The sequence below is a fragment of the Hemicordylus capensis genome, chromosome 5 (genome assembly GCF_027244095.1).
Source record: "Hemicordylus capensis ecotype Gifberg chromosome 5, rHemCap1.1.pri, whole genome shotgun sequence".
Classification (NCBI taxonomy): domain Eukaryota; kingdom Metazoa; phylum Chordata; class Lepidosauria; order Squamata; family Cordylidae; genus Hemicordylus; species Hemicordylus capensis.
In genome coordinates, this window is record NC_069661.1 from 200,510,648 (window position 1) to 200,536,394 (window position 25,747).

The 25,747-nt window shown below is 48.1% G+C and overlaps 2 protein-coding genes across 9 annotated transcripts in view; one reads left to right on the forward strand and one right to left on the reverse strand.

The window, feature by feature from the left end:
- LOC128326829 (uncharacterized) overlaps window positions 1-23,760 on the forward strand; it is a 53,177-nt gene extending 29,417 nt beyond the window's left edge. The window contains exons 1-3 of one of the 2 annotated variants that reach the window (XR_008308298.1): window positions 4,724-4,797; window positions 18,208-18,383; window positions 21,929-23,760. Coding sequence is in view for 1 of the 2 variants with exons in the window: in XM_053254497.1 (XP_053110472.1) it covers window positions 18,208-18,383; window positions 21,929-22,560 (808 nt within the window). In the remaining variant the exon portion in view is untranslated. Of the gene's footprint in view, window positions 1-4,723; window positions 4,798-18,207; window positions 18,384-21,928 lie in introns of those variants that run through there. The other variant, XM_053254497.1, reaches the window with a different exon arrangement.
- Window positions 1-25,747, reverse strand: part of MGAT4C (MGAT4 family member C) — a 586,007-nt gene that overhangs the window by 313,309 nt on the left and 246,951 nt on the right. For 2 of the 7 annotated variants that reach the window (XM_053254492.1, XM_053254494.1), the window contains exon 3: window positions 2,686-2,777. The exons of the other annotated variants lie outside the window; for them this stretch is intronic. The gene's annotated coding sequence lies outside the window, so the exon portion shown is untranslated. The remainder of the gene's footprint in view (window positions 1-2,685; window positions 2,778-25,747) is intronic. 7 annotated transcript variants of the gene reach the window in all.

The following is a 25,747-nucleotide window of genomic DNA, read 5'->3' on the forward strand; positions in this document are numbered from 1 at the left end:
AAGGTTCAGTGGGTCTAGCCTCTGTATTCATAGAGAATTAACAGTTTGAGGGAACCCCTAAGGCTGTTTTCCCCTAGCTGAATTGGCAGGTATCGGGCTCCATTTGCTAATCATTCAAGTTTCTCATGCAGTGAATTTCAGGTCATGCTGCCTTGCTTGTCTCATCACTCAAGTTAGAATTTTTGGCAAAGCAAAGTAGCAGCTTGCCTTCTACAAACAAGCTCAATTTAAACAGCTCTATGAATATGTATGAGTATGCACACCAGCACAGGCTATTTAAATAAGAATTAACACAAGTAGGGTTCTCTTATGAGGTCATGGTATCCAATTATATGTTAATCTTGGTACTACTGAATTTTCTATTTGCTCACATCCATGTTCAGCTAGAATGCTATATAAATGCGTGGATAAACAGTACCCCACTCCCACCATTAGTCATCAGGAAAAAAAAGACTATTTGACTACTTAATGCTATTGCACAAAGGTAAAGTCTATGGCAATTACTTATTCTCACAGCTAGCTGTTACAAATTGGATATGCCTGCCAATAAACGGCCGCTGAGGTCACTTGAGGAGGTCCATATCCAGTTGCCACCAACTTGTTTGGTGGCTATACAGAAACGGGCCTTCTTGGCTGCTGCCCCGAGATTGTGGAATGCGCTCCCTGCTGAGATACAATCCTCCCCATCTCTGGCAATTTTCAGAAAACACCTGAAAACACATCTCTTCAACCAGGCTTTCTCAGCTTCTTAAAACTTGTTTTTAAATTGTTCTGATTATTTAATTGTTGTTTTATGATGTTTTTAATTGTTAATCATTGTTTTATGCTTATAATTTTTGTTTAATTATTAATTGATTTTAATGGTGTTTTAATGTAAACTGCCCTGAGCCTTTTGGAAGGGCAGTATAAAAGTTTTAATAATAAAAATAAATAAATAAATAAATAAATAAATAAATAAATAAACTACAGTTTTCTATGACTCAGAGAGCATCAAATCCCACTCATTTACACACTGTGATCTGGTCAGTTGTCATCTAGCTTATCAGGGTGGGAAGAATCAGTTTTACTATTAAATTTCACTATTATATTTCCAGAGAGATAACTGCAGAACAGTACAGAATTGGACTATTTTCAGTTAAGAGATTAAAAATGTTGATTCTCAAAAGCTGAGTGTTTTTTTTTTTTAAAAAAATGAAACCATTCAGTTACCTTTTTAAAAGAAAATTAAGATAACTATTTTTCAGCACATTTTTAAAAGAGCACCTGTAATTCCATCTCAGACAAACTACATAATCTACATTCTACTTAAGTTTCATTGCTCATAGGCTGCCCAGATGTACCTCAAAACTATGGGCCTAATGGACCTGCAGTTTGCCTGCAGTCCCCTGGCGCACTCCTAGACAACTACAATCTTCAGTCTGGGAGCTGGCAAAGGGGGCGGGACTGACTGCACAGGCTTCCTTCAACCCAGGAAGGACAGCCAGTACCAGCCAATAGAGTAGAAGCTGCCAGAGAAGCTTCCCTCCTTAACTCTGGTTTGGGCTATTTGCCCAGTCTGGACAATACAATGGAGCCTCCGGACCCTTGGTTAGGTGAGTTAAACTTAATTGCAACCAAGGGTTCCATCAGAGATTTGGGGGATGAATCGGAATCATGGTTGGGTCCAACAACTGGGGTTCCAATTATTTAGATGCCACAGGGGGGCAACCTCAGGTGACTTTGCCTCAGGTTTCCTGTGACATACGAAGGCAGCTATAGACTGAAATGCTTTTGGTTGTATTCACAGTATGCATATAGTATATGGCCATTCCACAGTAGAACCACAAATATACACCCCATTCTAAAGTGTCTGTGCTTAACATCAATATGGAAAGCCCCTTTCTGCCATTCATTTTAATTCAAGGGACAGAAAAGAGCACATAAAAACCCCATAATCATGAACTGATTTTCTTCATGAAATGACTGAAGCAGCCCTCAGAATCAGCATGGAACTCCCCACACAAAAATTGATCAATATAATGATTTTAAATAACATTTTTGAGCATGGGCAGCATCCAGAGTAGTCCTGCATTCCATAAATGTTGCTGCACTAGCATAACACATGGTTGTGTAAGGAAATTAACCTCTGTTCCAGTCCCGTACTTGCACTAGCACATGTTGCAATTGTTGTGCAACCCCTTTCACAAGACGTGCAGATGAGGAGCTCCTTGTGTAGCATGTGTTTGGGTTCTTTCTCAAAGGAGAACAGCTTTGCAGAACTCTGGCTATCCTCACTAATCCCCCCCTCAATGTACTTTGGGGACTCTGGATTACTAAACACTGTGGCTGCGCTTTGCACACAGCACCTCCTAGGCAAAGCACCCCCACAGCATTTAGCAATCCAGAGTCCCCAAAGTACATAGGGGCAATTTTTACCAATTTATCCTTCCCTTAGAAGCACTCTTTAACACTACTAAATATGTCTCTGAGGTCTCCATGACTCTTGGGGAAATATTTAGATGTGTTCAAGAGTAAAGAAGGGATTGGAAAAAAATTTCTTCCCTGCATGTGCTTTGGGACTCTGAATTACTAAATCCTGTGGAGATGATTTGCAAGCAGATACTCTGCAGCATTAGTGAAGGTGCCAGCCACTGGAAACTAAAAACAAACAAACAAACAAACAAACAAACAAACAAACAAACCCACCTTCCTTTTGTGAACATCACTGTGTCACTCCTTGTGTGTTATTTGTTTTGCCAAGTTGCTAGTAATCTTTTAGATAAAAGAAATCCTGCAGTCTGATAAATACAAAGATATAAAGAAATGAGTTAAACTGCAGGTGCAAACCTTGAGTGAGCTTGTGTTTCATTGTTTTTGTTAATTTGATACAGTTGCTTTTTAATGCAGGCCCTTTAACTAGAAAGTAATATTTGAAGAAATATCTCTCTTAGGAAGTGTTATATTGCCAATTAAACATTGTGAAATGTACTTACTGCTTTTGGTGCCAATTTTCATTAGGCACTCTCATGGGTTTTAAGGTCACTATCTAATTTACAGATTTGAAACTGTGAATATATAAATTCTCTCTTCAGATGATGTTAATTCTGCATGATTGATCTAATCCTCCTTTGTATTCCCCCCCCCTTCATTATCTGGTAATCTGCATTTATATATTGCGAGGACTGTCATTTTACTGTAGCTATTGAGCAGGGTTATAATGGCCCTCTTCCACAAACCAACCAGTCAAAAATATAAACATTTCTAGTAGAGTACACATTTGCCCAGGATGTGACACTGACTCAGCATGCGTAGACCCGTTTTCAGTAGCAAAGTCTAGGACTGCCATGCTAAGCCATTGTCTGCAAAACAGACTTGATTGAATGAACAGAAAGGAGAATTGTGAATCACCCATATGTCATCCATGAGTCATTTCAGCCTCCACCGAGATAACCTACATACATGTCTATGAACTTCAAAACCATTCACAGTGGGATTACAAAACAGCTTAGCATTGAAGACTTACTTCTCTTGCATTGAACAGGCAACCATTTCAGCTACTTTGTTGCAGCATATCTACATGCAAAGGAACTTTCTCATTCTGTATGTTTGAAACCTTCCTTTCTGAAGAGTAGAAACCTAGTTGCTCACCCACGGGCATGTGTGCCATGGCCCACTTGCCCCAGCTCCCTTTGAAAGGCACACAAGGCAGTGTAGGGAGCCCACAGACTCCCAGGACTGAGAGGGTTGGAGCTTGGCATCTGTTTAGCCTTTGGAGTCCTCCCTCCTCAGGTCAGTTTTGGAAAGCGGCAAGGGAGCTCAGAGAGATTCGATCCTGGGAAAGAGGTGGTGGCTCCATTCCGGAGTTGGCATCAGCGGTATTAGTCAGCCAGGCCTTGGGCTGGCAGACAGTGGGAGCAGCCTTGGCCTCTGGGAAGGCCATGGAGGGGACTGGGTAGCATGAGCTGCAGACAGTTTGGCGCAGCAGCAGGTGGCAGTGATTGATTTACGGGTGCTTGCCCTGGGGGGGGGAGTTCCACACAGGTGGAGGCTCCACTTGATTGGGATGGCGTGGTAGCTGTTTGGGTTGTAATAGTTGGTGCTGTCCCCCCTGCACTTGTTTTGGCCTGCAATATGGCATTTCTGGCCATCTGGCCTAGCTGGGTTGGCAGAGCATTTTGCAATCCCCTTTCTCCACTATTCAGCCCTGAACTTCAGGGTGGGGGTGGGCTCTTTGATGACAGCCCAGCAAGGAGCTGGGGCCCTCCTCCCTGCAATTTCACATCCTGCCGGGGCACTTTTAATTGGTATCTTACCAGTTTGGGCATAGGCAAAGTCCTTTCTGCCTGCAAAGCCGTGAGGGCCTGGGGCTCGGTTTTGAAGGCAGTCCACATTTGCAGGAACAGAGTTGTGCACTTGGTGATGGTCCCTGAGAAAGCCAAGGAAAAGTGGGGGGCAGGCCAATACAGCCCCCCAGGAATCAACCTCCACAGCTCTACTCTTCAGATGAGAAGGAGGACTTGGGCCTTATTAAGGCACTCATAGCACATATTGATGCTTTGGAAGAGGCAAAGCAGGTACAGCCCAGTGGCAAGGATAAGTGTGGGCCCTCTGGAATTCCTCCAGTGCCTCACAAGGGTACCAAGGGTGCAAAAAGGTTGTGTTTCATTCAATCTTTGTCTGACAGATTGGCAACATTAGAGGTGGACAACTCTGAATATGTGCCTGCGCCTGTGGACTTGACCCAAGAGGGTGACGGAGTTGGGCCCAAGCTGGCTGCAGCTGATGGTGAAGGAGGAGCACCAGCTGATATTGGTGCAGGTGAGTCACCTCAAGTCTTTTGGCCATGGGCCATAGGACCCTATGGTTTCTCCCTGAATTTTGCACAAGAGCTTGCACCTGCTCGCTCAATTTGGTTACCACTTAGACCCCCATGGGTTCTAATATATTGGGGTGGTTCTACAGGTACAGCATGCCAGAGGGCCAGCTTTGTTAAAGTACTTTGACATTATCTACAGAGGTTACATCAGTTTTGTGGGTAATGCTTGGCAGAGATATGACCAAGCATTTAGGATGTGTGCAGCTTTAGATACCACACTCCTTTGGGACAAGCAGCACCAGGAGCTTTGGCTCCAAATTATGACTCCACCCAGGCCAATACAAGGGGATTAGTCAGACAGTGGTCACATTATTTCTAAGACTCACGCAGCACTCGCTACTGCTTCGGTCACTGCTCAGGGCATTCAAAGCCCTCTCCTATATTGGGAGTTTAACAGCAGTGGTAAGTGCACATGAGTCCTATGTAGGTTCCACCATGATTGTGGTTTTTGTGGGGGTAAGCACCCGGGAGCCAATCCGGACCAGAGGTTTCAAAGGCAAGTTTAGAGACCCTGCCCAAGGAGATAAGACAGGCGGTGGGAATTCTGGATGGTGCTGGTAAAGGACCCCAGTCCAATTAACGTGTGGGTACTGCCTCACTGGTTGCAGGATGACCCATGTCTTGCACAGGCTTAGTATTTGTTGTTAGGCTTTTGAATTCCTTGTGCATTTCTGAGAGTGCATAGGTAAGCTTGGAACCTGAAATCATGTCCATGTAATGGAGGTGGTGGTGTGAAAGACTAGGAAAGAGGTTGACTTAGAGTGGGTGCTAGGCGCCTTCCCTTCACTCCTTCTGCCTACTTTGTGCATTTCGCCGTTGGGGCTGCTACCCAAGGAGGTACCTGGGGAATTTCATTTGATACTTCATTTATCTTTTGCCTGGGGATCTTCTGTGAATTGCAGCATTCCAGCTGAGCTTTGCTCAGTTCAATATAGGTCATTCGATGTGGCAGTTCAGTGGTTTGTTCTTGTGGGTGTGGAGTATTGCTGGAAAAATGTGACTTTGAATCTGCCTTCCACCTGCTGCCTGTGCTCCCACTGGATTTTGAACTATTCGGTTTTACATCGATAGGGCCCTTCCCATGGGTAGCTCTGTGTCCTACACGGCATTCGAGGCTTCAGCTCTGTGTTGGAGTGGGCAGTTTGACACCATATGCAAGTACGGACAACTGCCCATATTTTAGATAATTTACTTTTTGTGGCAGTGGGTACTGGGGAGTCAGGAGGAGAACGCGGCAAGGGTTCCTTCTGTCCTCCCACTGGCCTCCCAAATGACAGCCTAGGCCAGCAGCAGCCCATTTCTGGAAGGAGCCCCACTGCCACCTCCACCGCCATCCCTGTGGCCACCAACATCCTACCTCACAGCGGCTTAATATTCAAAAGTAAAAGTAAAATTTCCCTTACCCCCCCCCCCGCACACACCGCCCCACATATAGCCCTTTACTTGTAAAGGAGAATCCTTGCCAGATCCCCCTTTACAAGAATACCATCGAGCCGACTTGCAAAGCAGCAGCTTGACTAAACTTGCCCTTGGATCACCACCCCCCTTCTAGTTTGGCTTGAGGGTGAGCCTTCGAGCCAAATCAGCTTGAGTGTGAGCTGGCTTGATTCTGAGGCAGCTCACATAGCCCTATCTGACATTCAGCAAATTGGCTGCTGGTGTTCTTGTGTTTACAGGCGTTATGTGCATTAAGCATTTGTTGCGTCCAGTTACTTGCATTCTTTCCTCTTCTGACAGGGCCTGTGATGCTGGTGAGGCAAGCTAGAGTGCTGATCCTCAGGCATTCCATTGTGTTCTGGGCCCACAAGTGGACATGAGTGCCAGATTGGGAACACAGCTGGGCCTCGGACAAAGGGTATCAATCTCATGGATTGGTCAGCGGGGTATGTTGTTTGTCCAGTTCTTGCCTAATATCCAAGAATACTTGGAGGCCAATCTGCCATCTGCCATCCTATTTTTAGATATTGGGGAGAATGATTTGGTAGTGCAGGCAGGGCTTTTCATTAGCTGCCGGGCAGCCAGGGACTTTGGGTTAGTCCAAAAGTGACTTCTCAGCATTTTTTTGATTTGGTCCGACCTGCTACAGTGCAGGGTTTGGAGGGGTGTGGGTAAGCCCGGTAGGATCAACCAGGCACACAGGAAAATCAATCATGACCTGGCCAGGTTTGTTTCTTGTCATGGTGGGGGAGGGCTTCCCCATTCCAACATTGTTTTTTTCTGCACCTGAATTTATAGCGGGAGAGGGAACAGGGTTCACCTCTCCCCTTAGGTCACCAATGTCTTATTGGAAGACTTGCACAGAGGATTGGCTGCAGTTTTCCATAGTTGGTGGCTGGTGTGAGGGGTCAAGCTAGGCCAAACCCTCGCTTTGGCAGGTACAGTACAGTTGGAATCAATAGGCTAATGGAGGTGACCAACTTCAGGTATGCATTCGGCAACAGAGGTGGCCTGGTCAATTCCTAGAGGCTTTGTGGCTTGGAGAGCTCTGACCTGGCCCGTTCTGTCAAACAGCACTTGTTTAAAAGGCTTTGCAATATTTTTTGGGGTGTGTGTGTGTGTTGATGCTGTAGACAGAGACCTGAGCTTAGGTTGGCTGAGATGGGCAGCTCCACCTTAGAGTGAATGGGCTGCCTGGAGCCAAGGTTTGTCATCCATGGGTTTCTAGGTGATGCTTGCACCTATGGTGTCATGCCTCTAGCTACTGCACTGTAGGGGCTGGTGAGCCAACCCTTCTTCTGCTTAGTTTGTTCTAATAAAAATGTGGCCCTTTATACCATATCATGGGTCTTGTGTCTTCTTTGGTGTGGACTCAAATGTTATTTTAGCATATTAATCTATTTTTCAGTGTTTATTTCACCTTCCTTCAGAAAGATGGAACAACAAGATGCCAACAGCACAAGATAAAAAATATATAACAGAAATAGTAAAATGAAATGTCCTTCATTGCATTCCAGAATAGTAAGCCCACTTTCTATTGAAAACAACCATTGTACTACAAATCTCATTTGTCACTATCAAGACTCTTGTCAGAATCCACGGTTCCTATTATTCACGTTTGTCAGCTGCTTTGCCCTTATTGTGTTAATTTTCCATTTTTTACAGCAAGTTAAGAATAGAAAAGCTCAGAGTTAATAGTTCCTCTAACAATACTCAAGATTGCAGCCAGTGCACAACCGTTCGTTATTTATGCATTCTGATAGCAGCCTGCATAAATAATATCTCTTGATAAAAGAGATATCAAGAGGAATTAATGTGCACTACTGTAAGAAAAAAAATCCTCTTCTGAAAACTTGGAAAATGACTTTTGCTTTCACAAAATCTCACAGTTAAATATGTCTGAATAACAAAAATTTCATTTGGAACAAACTGGTTCATGACAGTGTTGATAAAAAAGCAAAATACAGGTGTGATTTTTTAACCTTCTCCTCTCCCCTGCCCCCAGAGTCCACACTCCAGAGACCAATAAGCTGTTATAAGCACATATATCTAGAAATTAACTTAAATGAATTAAAACACATCTAACGGATTATGGGGCTATTCACAAGACTGGGCAGGTGGGTTGGGGGAGGAAGGGTTCAACCTACCTTCCCCCAGATGATCACTCTTCATTTCTTTGGGAGAAGCATGGACCACTATCTGCAATGCTCCCACAATGTGGATTAACAGAGGCTATGACTTCTTGTCTCTGGATATCCCACAAGGCACCGCATGATGAGCATGGTGCCTTGGGGGATTCCCCCATCAGACAGGCACTCTAGGCGCCTGTCTCTGTGTCCACGCAGCCCGAGGAGCAGTGTTCCTTCTAACAGAGATTCCCAGATGTTGTTGACTATAACTCCCATAATCCCCAAGCAAAAGGCATCACAGCTAGGGATTCTGGGAGTTGTAGTCAACAATATCTGCGAATTCCTGTTAGAGGGAACACTGCTGAGGAGACACACAATCCTGGCAACTGGATTAAAGGAGTGCTCTATCCCTTAAGCTTGGCTAAGAGTGGGTTAGGAAGTGGGGATCGGATGGGTGGGAGCACTGGGATCCATGCAGATCCTGGCACTCCACATAAGCAGCCGAGCCCAGGCTAGGCTGCTCATGAGAACAGCCTCTATATGTAACCCCACTATTACTACAATTGCTATTACTCAAGTATGGTGAGGATTAGCAATAAAGGACCCCTGAATCTGGCAGCTAAAGGGTGTGATGAGTTCCCTCCCCTTTCTGAATTTGTAGTGGAACATGCTTCAGAATCTGCTGGAGTCTGCTGCACCAGCAAGAAGCAGAGTAGCTCCTGATCTGAGAGAGGGAAAAGGCGACTTTGAAACGCTTTGCTTTAGGAACTTGCTTCTTTTGTTGCAGCTGATCTTCAAGCAGGTTTGTGCATCAGTTCAAGACTTCGGAGCACATTCCATGTCTGCCTTCCTTGTCTCTCATATCCTTGAGACATCATAGAGGAGTGGTATGAACAGTGCAAGAGTACTTTGGGGACATTGCTAAGGAGAGAGACTGGGAGTTTTTTTCTTAACAAGGCATATGCTACCTTGAACAAGCAAAGCTATTGTATAATAAAGGTAAAGTGTGCCATTGAGTCGGCGTCGACTCCTGGTGACCACAGAGCCTTGTGTTTGTCTTTGGTAGAATACAGGAGCGGTTTACCATTGCCATCTCCCGGGGAGTATGAGATGATACCTTTTAGAATCTATATATATAATTCTCCTGGGTGTGCCCAGGAGAAATGCGTCCCGGCAGCCCAGCTGATTGGCTGGGCTGCAGGGGGCGCCTGATTGGCTGGCAGCACACCCAGGAGAATTCGCTTGCTGGGCGGCTGCGGAGGCAAGGCGGCAGGCCCAGAGCGATGGTGGCGGACCAGGCCGTGGTGGCGGGGCCCAGCAAGCGGCGGGCCCGGCAAGGCGGCGGGGCCCAGCGAGGCGGCGGGGCCGGGCCCGGCCGCGGAGACGAGGCGGCGGGACTGGCTGGACTGCGGAGGCGAGGCGGCAGGACTGGCCGGGCTGGGCCCGGCCACGGAGGCAAGGCGGCGGGCCTGATGGCGGCACTCTGGGGCCGGCCGCGGCATCGGCGGCGGCACTCTGGGGCCGGCCAGGCCCGCTGGCGGCGGCGGCCACACTCTGCCCCGCCGGAGACGGGGGGCGGGAGGAGAGAGAGAGAGGTAGCCTGGCCGGGCCCGGCCGCGGAAGCGAGGCGGCGGGACTGGCCGGGCTGGGCCCAGCCGCGGAGGCAAGGCGGCGGGACTGGCCGGGCCCGGCCGGGCTACCTCTCTCTCTCCTCCCGCAGGGCGGCGGCCGCACGGGTCAGCTAGTATTCCTATATTGCTGCTGCCCAATAGAGGTGTTTCCCATAGTCTGAGAAACATAGTCTGGGAAAGATACCAGCAGGGATTCGAACCGGAAACTTCTGGCTTGCTATGAGTCATTTCCCCACTGTGTAGCTGTATGATAATATTGTATACATATTAGGGATGTGCAAAAATCAATTTTTTAAATTAGATTTGTGCTCCAAACAAATCATCCCTGATTTGTTTTGTGTCCAAATCTACCCCCTCCAAATCACCACAGATTCAATTTGTATTTGCTTTGCTTTGCTTTGGATTCAGACTGATTCGGATGACTTAGTAAGGTCTTAGGGGCACCAAATTTAAGTGGTGAGTAGGTCCCCAAGGGTGCCACCTACCACCCAAATGTCAAGGCAGTGGGACACTTGGTTGATTTTTAATGGATTATTTTAGTTTTTACTGATTTTGAACATTTCTGCCATAGGAAATAATGGGGATTCAACACTGCCATATCCTAACCTTAACACGGATCTCCAGCTTTCTTTTCTTTTCTTTTTTTAACTAAGCTCTAGCCCTTGTAGAAGTGGAGTTATGGAGAAAATGTGCAGTCATTTTTCAAGTTTTTGGATTCTTTGGTGTATAACAACTTTTCCTCATAATGAATCCCTATGAGGATTCATTGCACACCTTCATTTCTTCTGTTCATTTTGACTATAATTGGACAGTGCCAATTGTCAACTGCCATGTGTCAACTACACCCCCCCACACACACACACACTGGGGTACTCAGTTTATTTTTAAGGTATTTTGAAGTGTTTAGATTCTTTGGTGTCTTCATGACACACATTCATTTCTTCTGTTCATTTTGACTCCACTGCTTTGCAGGTGGGGGTGGGGAATTATTGGAATCCCATGTTCCAACTATCCCACAACCCACAAGCCACTGAGTACTCAGTTTATATTTTAGGATTTTTTGAGGTGTTTAGACTCTTTGGTGTGTAATGAATCATCATAGCAATTCATTATGAGGAAAGATTATTAGACACCAACGTGCCTATACACTTGGGGGGGGGGACCTAGAATATAAACTAAGTAGTACCCTACTGCCTTGCGGGTGGGAGTGGGGTGTAGTTGGAACATGGCAGTTGACAGTTGGCACTGTCCAAAGACAGTCAAAATGAATAGAAAAAATGAAGGTGTGTAATGAATCGTCATAGGGATTCATTGAGGGAAAGATATTACACACCAAAGAATCCAAACTCTTGAAAAATAGTGACCACACATTTGCTCCATAATTCTACTTCTACAAGGGCTAGACCTTAGCTTTTTTTTTTTTAAAGAAATTTGGGAATGTGGGGAATTAATAGGAGGGAGCTGAACCTTGATTTGATTCAAATTGAATCAAGCATGATTCAATTTGTACCCAAATCTAGCCAATGGACCACAAGGGTGATTTGTTTTGTCTCTAAATCACCTGAATCAGCTAGATTCAGGTACAAATCAATTTGTACCTGAATCAATTTGCACAGCCCTAATACATATGGTATCCTGATTTGTCCTTTTGTAAACCTTACCTTGTTTTCTTGAATAAGAAGGGAGACACACACACATATATAAACCACAGTGGATCCCAATTCCCTCAAAAGCTGCTTATTCACAAGAGAAGAATACAAAAAGAGAGAGAGAGTTTCAGCAGTTTTGCAACCCACAAATGGATGAAGCAGCAGTTTGAGTTCCCCTGGCTTCCAGAGTTGACCCTGTGGCTGGATGAGTGCTGTTTAAGAGCACTGAGTTGCCATTCTCTTCTCCTTTCAGTATGTCGGCCTTTGCCTTCTACCTTATCTCCTTGTCTCACTCATTTCTCACATTCTTCTTCATAATCTAATGGTTCATCAAGAGCTCCTCTTTTTTACTTCAGTGGAAGAGGTTGGGAAGCTATGTTGACTGGCTCAGGTGGCCCATCAGGGAAACTAGAACCAACACACCCACCATGATACAGCCGTTCCTTTATCATCTGATGCAGAGAAATTCCTCAGGGAGGGATCTGCCTGCTGAAACCAGAGTTCCCCCAGTTCCACCAGAATTAGTACTTAGAAAATCAGGCAAGACCCCTTTAAGCAGCAGAGCCTTCATCAGGGAAAGCCAGTCCCACTCTACTTGGGCAGTAGCCATGAAAATCAGCAGTCAGCTCCAAGGAGTCAGCAGTCACTGAAGTACAATTTCTCTTATTTGGCTATACCCAACTTTCTTATGGTCTTGATCCAAGGTCTTGATCCATTTCCCCTTAGAAAGTGTCATATAGCCCTATTCAGATCTTCAAAGTTCTGTTCACAGTTACAGCACCGAGGCAGGGTGGAAGTCCCACCCCGGAACTGTCACCTACTCCCTTCTCTAGCCACTCACAGTTACAGCAGCATTTGTGTGCCCATGAAAATGCCATAACCATGATGGCCCATGCTTCCATGACTGGCAGCCTGGATCACCCCAGGCAACCAATCACGGAAGCACCATCATCAAGAATATGGTGTTACCCTGTGCACACAATCACCGAGGGATGACCATGAACAGAGCTTTGAAGATTCAGAATAGGGCATATGTATTTCCTGGATCCTTGCCTCAGTGGAGACTGCAGCTTGGTCTGGAACAGGACACTTCTAGGCTCTACTGAATGGCCCTACTGCTAATGCAGCTAACACCATACACTTCACCAACAACAACAACACACCTCAGAAGGTGGGAACACTCTAACCAGGGCTTCTGAAGAAGATCTTAGTAGTCAGAAAGGTTTATGTGGTAGCAAGAAGTTCTTAAAGGGTCCAGGCTATTGTTCATATCTTGCCTAGCCTTCTGATGGGCCTCCTCCTCACAAGCAGATAGTAGTGAGGCTCTCCACATGAGCAGTGTGGAGAGCCAGATTGGGTTTGGCAGGGAGCACGTGCTTGGCCCGCTCTCCCCATTGACAATCATACAGCCCTCCCTGGGTGGCCAGATCGGCTGCCCACACAATAAACATCTCCATCACTTAGCCGGTTGGGGCTGTGGGGATCAGGGGCCACCCAGCCCGTGGACATCTTAGAATGCCCCGTATGAGTTTGTGGGGCATTCTGGGGAACCTACGATGCTCGGAGGCTTGCTGCAGACTTCTACTCATAAGTCACTATGGCGCGGAGCCACATCATGGAGACTCACAATTACGAAAATGGGGTTAGAAGAGTCCTTGCTCCGCTAACCTTGTTTTAGAGGAGGGGTATTTTGGTGGGCTAGCCACCAGGCTCACCCACAAGCCCAGTGGTCCCCATGACCTCTGGAAAGCCTGCTTTCGAGCGGTCATGAGAATAGCTTCAGTGATTACCATTGTAACCCTCCTAATGTGCCTGACCCTTTGACTATGCCCCATGTCTGAATTCTTAGCTAAGTTGTTAGTTCATTGACCCCTGCTAACTGGGCAAAGAGGTACCTTTTTAACATGGTGATTCTCTTTAATTAGCAGGGGAGAGTAACTGGCCCTATCCACCCCCAGCACAGTACCTCCAGTGACTGTTGCTGGTGTCCATCCTATGTTTATCTTTAGATTCAGAGCCCTTTGGGGATAAAGGAGCCATCTTCCTCCCTTCCTTCCTCCCTCCCTCCCTCCCTCTATGTAAAACACTTCAGAAACTTGCATTGAAAAGAGGTATATAAATATTTTTTGTTTGTTTGTTTCATTGTATGGAGTCAGCTTTAACTCAAAAATCAGTTTCTCTCTGACCTTAAATGCCCTGACACACAAAATGTTGCTTGCACTATCTAGATTTGTTTAGTTAATCTAGTACCTTGTTTGACCATGGTACAGCATGCTCACTCCTGCTCTCTTTTTGTAACCTGAAATATATGGGCCAAAACTTTAGAGATAGCTGCTAACAGGATATCTTTTAAAGCTAGATTTCATAATATATAATCCTTATGTCTTTTCTTCATGTGTAACTCTATAATTCTAAAATAAGTATTCCAATGGATATGAAGAAACATCCATATACACGGTATAAATGTGTTCCTTTAATTAAATATATTTAGAAAATATCATCTTTCTGCAGGAAAAAATTGTAACAGATCTTTTCAGCAAGTCTTTTTGATATTTTAAAATGATGTAATTCAAATTATAGCACCCCACCAACCGGAGTCAACTAAAACTGTGGGTGGCAGACAGCCCATTAATCACATTTTAGGAAACGCAAACAGAAATCTTATTACCATTTGGTAAAGTGTATAATCTGTCTTTAAAAACCACCACAAAAGGTGGTGAATAAAGGAAGCTGAATATAATTAAATATATGTCTTTAAAGAAGAAAAGTAGTCATCTTGGCACACCCATATTCACCAGCCACTCATTCTGCTTTGCAAGACGTAACATAAATGCTGTACAGCATAAAAATAGCCCTAGTGCTTATCTACATTATGTTAAAAAGTTATCAGCTTTTCCAGGAAAAGGTGAGAGCAACATCTCTAATTAGATTGGGGATTCAGCTGCCAAGATCTCAAGCAGAAACCGTGGGTCTGAATCAAGCTTACTCAACCCACTAGCATGGCTCAGCTGACCCCCAAATGCGACTTGTTCCCAGTGGAAAGCAATTTAATGCTTCACTGCACAGAGAGTAGTATATATGAATGCAAAATAATACCCAGATAAATTAATGACAGGTACATCCGAATAGGACGATTTCAAGGCAAGCTTGCTGCACTTCCATTTAATATATAAATAACACCAAGTGGCAGGCTGCCTCAAGAAGTTCTCATCAGGCAAACAGCCTCCATTGTCCATTAGCAAGGAAGTCTCCCAATTATTTAAGGCAACATAACAGCAAGAAAGGCAAAGTGAAAGCTATCTGCTGGTAGGAAATTCATCAGCGCATTACAAACGCTTGTAGCTTCTGGAATTCGTGCAAGCTCTTTCTGTCTTCCACTCTGCATCTGACAGTTCAGATACCCTAGGGTTGTAGGCATGGCAAAGTTCAAGAACGTAACAGCAGGGCTTTGCAATAAGGCACATTCAAAGGCATAAAACTGTCAAACAATAGCAAATATACCAAGAACGAAATAATGGAAGTCAGTGATTTTAGCAATCTTATCTTCCTAGCACAGTGTCTGTTGCTGTTCCTGGGATAACAGAGCAAAATGTTGAGAGGAGTTTGAATACTTCAAATCAGCTGCCAGCAGAATTCCTTCGTAAATATCTAGGCAGTGTCCTCTCCCACCAAATGGAATGGAGTTATATTGGAGAGGATAAGCATATTTCCCTCTCTATATTTTGATTTGTTTTGTTTTTAAATTGGCCTGGATGTGACCTTTGTACAATATAGAAACATAAGATCAGGGAACAGGGGGACCCAAGTAGTTTCCAATGAAAGATAAAGCAGAATAGTGCAGGAGGTGGAGATGATGCATTGCTACTTTGTAAACCATGAAACAAACAAGCCCAAAACCTTTAGACAATAGGCAGATGGCTACAGAGGACAGGATGTTTTCTTTGTTGGCATCCAAACTATGAGATAAACTACCATAACTATCATATCACATCCAAACTGTGATATAAGCTATCTCTCCCTAGACATGTTTGCTTGGTGCCTTATTTACCGGCTTTTAGGCAGAAAGCAGACAATCCATTTCTCTTGGATTTTAATGGTATTTTATTTGAACCTCTTTTACTGGACAACTTTGCAGTGTATTTTGGTTTGTATAGCTGGTTCATTTATGAGGAGAGCTGGTCTTGTGGTAGCAAGCATGACTTGTCCCATTAGCCAATCAGGGCCTGCCTTGGTTGCATATGAATGGGAGACATGATGAGGCTGTTCTCACGACTACAGAAAATTGGGCGGCTCCACACCATGGCTACTCATGAGGAGACCCCCAGAGGGGAGGCGAAAAGCCACCTCCTGTCTCCGTGGGTCTCGCCAGCATGCCCTGCATACTCATGCAGGGCATGCTGGTGCTTCCGGGGGCCAATTGGCCCCTGCTCCCACCAGCCCCCACCGGCTCTATCACGGAGCCAGCAATCGTGTGGGCGGCCAATCCGGCTGCCTAGGGCTCCCGCCCGGATCATCTGTAGGAAGAGTGGGCTTAGCCTGCTCTCCCCGCTCAGCTCCTGAAACCAGATCGCACTGATCGTGAGTCCCCGCTTGATGAGTGAGCACTGTAAGATATTCCCCTTAGGGGATGGAGCTGCTCTGGGAAGAGCAGAAGGTTCCAAGTTCACTCCTTGGCATTTCCAAGATAGGGCTGAGAGAGATTCCTGCCTTCAACCTTGGAGAAGCCTCTGCCAGTCTGTGTAGACAATACTGGATGAACCTATGGTCTGACTCAGTATATGGCAGCTTCCTATGTTCCTATGGTATATTTATCTGCTCCTTCATGCCATTTGTTCTTAGCATGTTTATATATTTTTATGTTGTCATAAGCATCCTTGAGGGTATCGCAGAACGTGGGGTAAATAAAAAAACAAGGTAGTGGTGCAATAGAACAAGGTTGGAATTGAAATTCCTCCAAAGTGAAATTCACAAGAGAATTTCATCGCTCCTCCAAGGAGAAACTGACATTTGAATGTATCCCCCAAAGGAAATACATTCGAGAATTTTCTCATACAGTTTCTCCACATCCCTAAGTTAACAGACATAAGAACATCTAATTTAAAAAAAATTGTTATATTGAAGAACAGACTTCTATTGATTGAGTCAAAGCACCTTCACTTGGTGCCTGAGATATCTGTGCAACTATCTTCAATGCAGCATCTGTCAAAAGTACTAGCTAAGGGAAGAACCATATTTCCAAACAGTACATTACAGTTTGAGTGCTGGAAATTAGATATGTCCACAACAGAAGTGTTACCTTGAGGGAATATTTTTTTTTTTATTCTACACAAGTCAATAAATAAGAAAAAAGAAACCTATAACAACATAAATTGTGTTTCATTTACACATGAATATTTTTGTAAGTTATTTTAGAAATTCACAGCTTATTCTTCACTGTTTTTCTTATAGAATCCCCCTCCCCTTGCCTCGTGCAAGTGGGAGGGTGTTTGTCCCAGCCCGGGACTCACGAGCCCAAGAAGAAGCCTGATTGGTTGGCTGGCTCGTGGTGGGCGGGGCTTGCTGAGAGGCCGAGCGTTTCCCCGCTCTGGCCTCTCAGTCGGCTGTTTGTTTCCGATTAGGAAGGAGCTCAGTCCGGGAGCTCCTTCCTCGAAGGCCTTAGTTGGGGGGGTGCGCCCGACAAGCGGGCGAGGCGGCATTCGGCGGCGTTCCGTCGAGGGGGCCATAGTGTCAGCGGTGGCCCCGCTGGTAGGGGGGTACTCCCGGGACTGCTCCCGGCTGGGTTGCAGCTGCAGCAGCAGCGTCTTTGGGCCTCTTCAGCGCGGCGTCGGCACTCGGCTTCCTGGGCGTGGTTCTCCTTCTGGGCGTTTGCCCTTTTGGTTTGTGGGGTATTTGGGGGGTTTCCATCAGCCTGGGTGGCTGGGCAGCGGCCCCTTTTCCGTTCCCTGGAGCACTACTTTTGATGCCAACATTCTTTTATTTGTTTGGTGGGTAGCAGGTGGGTGTTTGTGCTCATCGGTGCCCTGGTGGGCCTGGCCTGGTTGAGAGTCAAAAGGCCTTTTCAAGCCTTCTCCTTGGGTGGGGGGCTCTGGTGCTTTCCTGGATAGGATTGAGTATTGTTTTTGATTCAGGACAAGGGCTTGGCTTTTGTTCTATATCCTTGCTACCTTCATTCTGTGTGTGGTTGGCGCTTTTTTTTTTTCTCCAACCCCTTTTGGAATCCCACTATTTGGAGGCAGTATGCCGGGGAAGGCCAAGGGCAAGAAAGGGGGGCGCCCTGTTAAGCAGCCCAAGAGGCCTGCTCCCCCGCAGTCCTCCTCGGAGGAGGAGGATGAGGAGATGACTCTGATACGGGGGTTAATTAATAGGATGGAAGCTTTAGAGAAAGCAAAAGCAGCCCCCTCCGACAAAGGTGCGGGTCCTTCAGGTGTGGGGGGGATGCCTCCTCCTAAGGTCCCTCGGAGGACCAGGGGTTCTGTGAAAAGCCAGCTGCTAACTTCTCTCTCTAGTAGGCTGGCTGCGCTGGAAGAAGGGCTGAACCCTGCTGGACCGGGCCCTTCTGCTCCTGCGTTACCGCTTCCTGAACCTGAGTCTCCAGTTCCGGAGTCGCCTTCACCATTGCTACCTCCGCCTGCGGCACCAGTTGTTCAGCCTCCAGTGGATACGGCTACTCCTTTGGCCCAGGGTGAGCCTGCAGCACCTACACCGCCCGGCGTCACCGGCCAGTGGCTTTGTCCCTGGCCGATGCCTGCCATGGGTGGATGGGGCCCAGCTTCTTACTGGCCCCCATATACACAACCTTGGGTGGCGGGTTCCCCGCCGGTTTTTCCTGGAGTTATTGCAGGCTTACAAGGCGCTGCGGAGCAGGTCTGGTTGGGCAACCGGCCCTCCAGCGGGTTGCTCCCACTCCCGGGGGTGGCCTCCTCTGCTGGATCTGCCACGGGGGTGCAGGCGGGTTATTATCCGATGGGGATTCTGCCGTCACCTCAGCATGCGCCCTATGGTAGCATGGGCCTCCCGTTAGGGGATCACTTACTCCCTTCTACAAAAGAAAAAATCCTTAAGGGTGAATATGTGGACATTTTTAGCTTGTTGTTCAGGGAACCTGAGGTTAAGCATAAAGAGGGGGAATCTTGTAAGGAGCACGAAGCCACCAAGAGAAAGCCGGTCGAAAAGACTTGGAATAATTGGCTTTCTGGCTTCACGATTTATATGGGGGTTATTGTCCAAGCCCAGCCCGCAAGGGGCCCTGCCCTGTTAAAATACATGGATATAATTCACAGGGCGGTCTCCGACTTTGCTGGATCTTCCTGGGTACGGTACGATGAGAGTTTTAGAATGAGGGCTGCCTTTGACCCCACATTGCCCTGGGATGCTCCGTTGCAGGAGTTGTGGCTGGTTACTATGTCTCCAGCCCGGCCCATAGAGGGAGATAGGTCTGACAGTGGGCATTTGCTTTCTAAACCATCGGGGGTTTTGCCCTCAGGGAGTCCTGGGCAACAGTGGGTTCAACCCCACCTTGTTTGCTGGGAGTTTAACTCCAATGGCAAGTGCTCCCGTTCCCCTTGTCGGTTTAAGCATGCCTGCGGGGTCTGTGGGGCGAGGCACCCCAGTTCCTCCTGCCCCAGGGCCAAGTTTGGGGGTTCCGGGGCTAAGTATAGGCATGGGAGCAGTAAAAAGGGTGGCCCTCCTCCACCCGCTCCGAATAAAGGGTCCTAGCCCTATCAAGGTGAAGGTGCTTGAGCAGCTGTTGCTGGACTATCCTGACCAGTCAGCAGCTTCTTATTTGTTATGTGGCTTCCGGGATGGTTTCAGAATTCCCTCTTCGGCCCGGAGGGGATTAGGCAGTTCTCGCAATCTGAGATCAGTGGTTGGTAAGGAGGAAGTCGTTGTTAGGAAAATTGGTAAGGAGGTGGCTGCGGGCAGGGTGATGGGGCCTTTTGCCAGTCTCCCCTTCCCCAGCCTTAGGGTCTCCCCATTAGGGGTGGTCCCTAAAAAGGTTCCTGGTGAATTTAGGTTGATTCACCACCTTTCTCATCCCAGGGGGTCCTCAGTAAATGATGGCATCCCTGATAGCTTATGCTCTGTACGTTATACCTCATTTGATGAGGCCGTGGAAGTGGTCAGGGGTAGGGGCCCCGGGGCCCTTTTGGCGAAGTGTGATATTGAATCCGCCTTTCGCCTGTTGCCGGTACATCCAAATGACTTCGAGCTGCTGGGCTTTGCATTTGCTGGCCAATTTTATTTTGATAGGGCTTTGCCTATGGGCTGCTCGATTTCCTGCGCAGCATTCGAAACATTCAGCTCCTTTTTGGAGTGGGCAGTTAGGCGCCAGGCGGGTCTTCCCTACACGGCTCATTTTTTAGATGATTTTCTTTTTACAGGCAGGGGGAATTCGAGGGAGTGCCACCATTTACTTCGCTCCTTCATGGAGCTAACAGACCGGCTAGGTGTCCCTTTGGCACGGGATAAGACGGAGGGGCCGGTCACGTGCCTCGCCTTTTTGGGGATTGAGTTGGACACTGTTGCCGGTTGCTCCAGGCTGCCTCAGGCCAAGCTGCGGGTTTTATTGGACATGGTTAGGTCCCTTGGTCGCGCCCGTAAGGTCTCCCTTAGAGATCTCCAGGTTGTTTTGGGTCACCTCAATTTTGCCTGCAAAGTGGTGGCTCCGGGCCGGGCCTTTTTGCGCCGGTTATGTGACCTGACTGTGGGCGTTAGGGCTCCCCATCACAGAGTACGAATTACGGAGGGTGCCCGGGCCGACCTGGCTCTTTGGGAAGCATTTCTCACTGATTTTAATGGGGTGTCTTTCTGGCGGGATGTTAGACTTCTGGAAACCGACCTGCAGGTCCACTCTGACGCTGCAGGTGGAATAGGTTTCGGGGTTTATTTCAGGGGACGTTGGTGTTCCGCCAGGTGGCCCGAGGACTGGTTCAGGCAGGGGGTTTCCCGGGACCTGACTTTCCTAGAGCTCTTTCCAATTGTGGTGGCCGTGCATATTTGGTCCGCTGAGTTTGCCAACTCCTCAGTTGTGTTTTGGTGTGACAATCTGGCAGTTGTTCAGATTGTCAATAGTCAGACTTCCCAGTCCCCGAGGGTCATGGTTTTGGTTAGGGCATTGGTATTGCAGTGTCTGCGGGCTAACATCCTTTTCCGGTCCCGCCACGTTCCGGGTATCCGGAATGACATAGCTGACGCTTTGTCTCGTTTTCAGTTAAACAGGTTCAGAGCGTTAGCGCCCGAGGCCGCCCTTCACCCGGAACCCATGCCAGCTTTTCTGTGGGAACTTGGCAGGCGGAGGCACAGCGGGCCATAGCGGCATCTCTGGCGCCTAGCACCAGAGTGAGCTACACAGCCAAGCTTGAGGCTTTCTCTCTTTTTCGAAAGACTGAAGGTTTGGCGGAGGTGTGGCCGGTCCCTGTAGAGCAACTTCAGCAGTTTTTGGTCTTCCTCCGCAGGGCGGGGCGTGCGGTATCCACTTTGGGGGGCTATCTTGCCGCGTTAGCTTTTGAAGCCCAGGTTCGTGGGATTGGTGATTCCTCCTCCGACCCGCGGGTGCGGCGCATGTTGGAGGGTTGGGCTAGGGGGGAAGCCTAGGACTAGGGACCCCAGACGCCCTTTTACTCTGGAGTTGGTGGCTTCAACGCTGGGCCACCTAGTGGGGTGCTGCTCTGGCCCATGGGAGGTGTCGCTGTTTAGGGCTGCACTGTTGGTTGCCTTTTTTGGGGCCTTCCGTCCAGGGGAGTTGCTTCCCCGCAGCGGGTCTTCCCCCAGGGACCGCTGCTTGCAATATTCTGATTTATCGTTCGGTGACGGGGAGGTGCGTTTGCTCCTTCGTCGCTCCAAGACGGATCAGAGGGGCAGAGGCCAGACGGTTCGCCTCGCGGCGGCCGGGAATATCAATGTATGCCCCGTGGTGGCCCTGAGGCAGTACGCTGGGCTGGGCCCCTTTTCGGGGGGATGTCTTTTTACCCACAGCAATCAGACTCCTCTGACGCAGTATCAATTCTTGGCGGTGGTGAGGAAGGCTCTGTTGGCCGCGGGGGTTGCGCTCCAGGGGCTTACTCTACATTCATTTCGTATTGGTGCGGCCACCACCGCTACACGTATGGGGCTTCAGGAGGTCGAAGTTCAGAGGATTGGACGTTGGAGGTCCGTGGCGGTCAGGCGTTATGTGCGCTGACAGCGGACAGGTGTGGGCTCTACTGACCTGTTGCTTTCTTTTGGCAGGTGCTGGCGGGGCGGCGGTCCCGGTCCGAGTCCTGATGTGTGGCCATTCGTTGGTCTTCTGGGCTTTCAAGCGGGCCAGCACCACCCGCTGGGGATCCCAGTTGGGTTTAGGAAGCAAGGCTTCAGTTTATTGGTTGGGCATGAGGGGCATGCTCTGGAATCAGTTGCTTCCAGCATTGAGGGAGCATTTAGATAGGTTTCCCATTCCCGACATCCTGGTTCTTCATTTAGGGGAGAATGATTTGGGCCGGCGGCCTGGCCTCGCCATCCTTCAGCAAGCCTCCTCGGATTTGTCTATTTTGCGCAGCTGGATGCCTGGCGTCCGCATAATATGGGTTAATTGGCTCCAGCGCAGGGTGTGGCGGGGTGCTCATTCTTGCCTTAGCTTGGAAAAGGCACGCAGGAAGATTTCAGCCGCAATAGGTAAAGTGGTTTTGGCGGCCGGGGGGTCTGTGGTGCGGCAGCCAGATATAGCTGCTCGCTTTCCCGAGTTATTCCGCCCTGACGGGGTCCACCTGTCTGAGAAAGGTTGTGATTTGTATCTGCATAATATCCGGGAAGTGCTTGCTGAAGGTTTGGAGGGGGTGGGGCAGGAAGGTCAAGCGAGGGCTAACCTTCCTGGGTGGCGGTAACAGTGCGGGCTGTGGGTAAGGAGGTCTAGATTTCGGTGAGCACCCTTGGACATTTTAAGGTGGATTGGTCAATTGCTTCCTTGTGGCCTGTGCGGCACGGGAAGAATTACATTGCCAAGAAACCTGCTTCAGGACTTCACCTACCTTTGGGCTGTGCGGTCCGGGGAGGTAAAGATCTGAAGCTGTCCAGATCCCCTCTTCTAAAAGGGGTGGTTGGCTTTGAAGGAATTGGGCGGGAGCTACCTGCCTCTTTCCTGAGCCAGGGTGTGTCGCCCTTGCAGGCGATGGGTAGGACGTTTTGAATCCTAGCCCACGCCTAGGTGCCCGCACTGTTTTTATGTTGGTGATTAATCACCTTGTTTCCAGTCCGCCACAAATGTTGTTATATTAATAAAGCGTGGCCCGTTTCTCCCATTAAAAAATGTCTCTGTGTCTTCTTGGGCTGGGGTCTGGGTACAATCCCCCTCCCCTTGCCTCGTGCAAGTGGGAGGGTGTTTGTCCCAGCCCGGGACTCACGAGCCCAAGAAGAAGCCTGATTGGTTGGCTGGCTCGTGGTGGGCGGGGCTTGCTGAGAGGCCGAGCGTTTCCCCGCTCTGGCCTCTCAGTCGGCTGTTTGTTTCCCCCTCCCTCCCTCCCTGTTGCAGAGCGGGTCTAGTGACTGGTCGCCTATGGGCCGAGTAGGAATTTTTTGCTCTCAACTTATTGGCTGTTGTTGGGGTTTTTTTCGCCTACTCTGTTCTGCAGTCAGTTGGTAGTTAGGTTCTAGGTTGGCCATGTTGGCGGTAACAGTGCGGGCTGTGGGTAAGGAGGTCTAGATTTCGGTGAGCACCCTTGGACATTTTAAGGTGGATTGGTCAATTGCTTCCTTGTGGCCTGTGCGGCACGGGAAGAATTACATTGCCAAGAAACCTGCTTCAGGACTTCACCTACCTTTGGGCTGTGCGGTCCGGGGAGGTAAAGATCTGAAGCTGTCCAGATCCCCTCTTCTAAAAGGGGTGGTTGGCTTTGAAGGAATTGGGCGGGAGCTACCTGCCTCTTTCCTGAGCCAGGGTGTGTCGCCCTTGCAGGCGATGGGTAGGACGTTTTGAATCCTAGCCCACGCCTAGGTGCCCGCACTGTTTTTATGTTGGTGATTAATCACCTTGTTTCCAGTCCGCCACAAATGTTGTTATATTAATAAAGCGTGGCCCGTTTCTCCCATTAAAAAATGTCTCTGTGTCTTCTTGGGCTGGGGTCTGGGTACAATGAATTAAGAATGTGATCATACTAGTAATGTGCTGAGGGTTTCTAATACACTTTGTTCAACACAACCCATGTGTGAAAGTTGACACAAAATATGACAACTTTGCTCATAAATATTCTTTTTTTTTAAAAAAAAAACAGACTTTAAAACCTCGCTTTTAAGCAAACATGGAAACATTTCCCACCAAGGCAGCTATATTTCAGGTAGCTGCAATAAAAACAGATGCTGTTTGAACACACCGAAAGTAAGTAAAGAGAATTGCCAAATATACCCAGTAGCAGTCAGCAAGTATACAACAACCTTAGAATACTTTTGGACAGGATAATTTCTGTGATTTGTCCCAGAACATTCTGAGGTTGTTCTCATGACCAGGCAGGCAGGGTGGCAGTGGGCGGCCTGGAAGACTGCAGAAGCTGGCCTTCCCCACAGACTATCTCCGAGGACCATCTGGGCACATGGATTGTGTGCCCAGATTATCTACTGCTGCTCCAGGGAGCATGGAGGCAGGAGGGTAAGGACATGTCATCCCGGCTGCCCGAAATCCCACAATGCACTGCACAAGTGCCTCTGAGTAACAGTTGCAGGGGAGTAACAGGAGAGAGAGTATACCCTCAGCTCCTGCTTGTGGCTTCCAGCCGCGTCTAGTGGGACACTGTGTGAACCAGGATGCTGGACTAGATGAGCCTTGGGCCTGATCCAGCAGGGCTGTTATGTTCTTATGAGCCAGTCAGGTCCTGGCAGTTCCCCCAGGCAGCAAAGCCCAAGCTTAGCTGTCCTAGCCCTTTTCTGCTCATGAGAATTGCCCCACTGTATAATGTTAGTGTAGCCCATGTCTTATATCTGCACCTGAGTTTTGTACTCTGGTACCATGCTGCCATTTTTTAAACACTACATTTAGTGGCTGATACATTCTGCAGTGTAACATGGGTGGCCACACACACTGCTTCAGTCTCTTATGGAATTGCCAGTTGTCCTGCACTTTTACACAAGAGTGCAAAAATATTTGAAGTAGAGCACCTGCACTTCAGGAGAGCTACTTAGATTGGAAACAATCTAATCCCAGAATGTACGCCACTTTACATATTTGTGCTGCTGCAAAAAAGTGAAAGATCACCAGCAGTTACATAGCAGCCTGCAGCAGCCTCGTGGTATGCTGCAGAACATATAGGCCAGTATATCCAAGAGAGGGAGTAGTCCTACTATGACATCATTTAATGCAACCAGAACCAGTAGTAGTGCAGATGGATCAATGACATAAATAGGGGGCAGCATTTTGTACATGAAGTAAGTAGGGGTGTGCATGGAACCGGCTGGTCCAGTTCGGTTCGAGTCCAGACTGGACCCAAACCAGACCAGTCCAGTTCAGTCCGGCACCCCCTCGGAACCGCGCCCGCCGGTTCAGTTAATTCATGAGGGATTTGCAAACATATTTTTTTAATTTCAAAAGGTTGTTTTTGTTATTTATCCCATTTGAGGGAGTTGTTGAGGTGGCGGCGGTGTGTGTGTGTGGGTTCGTGGAGGTTCCTCCTCCCCCCTCCGGCCTCCTTTCATGCCTCTGCTGGCCATTCGGCCAGCTCTCCAGCCAGTTTGGGCCTTCCCACTCTGGTGCAGCTAATTTGGAGGCCACTGCGCTGGTGCAATTGGCCTCTGCATGGCTTGGGTCATGCAGAGGCCAATTGCGCAGGCACAGCAGCCTCCAAAACGTCCACCGAACCAGAGGGGGAAGGCCCAAATGGGCCAAAGAGCCATGAAGGGAGGCTGGTGGGGGGAGGGGGAACCTCCGCAGACCCCCCTCCCCACTGCCTCCACCAACTCCCCTGAAGGGGGTAAGTTAAAAAAAAAGTTAATATTTTGTTTGTTTGTTTTTAAAGTCTGCGAACCCCCCAAGCAGTTGTGGGTGTTTGGTCCAGGGTCGTACTAAACGGGGGATGATTCGGTTTGACC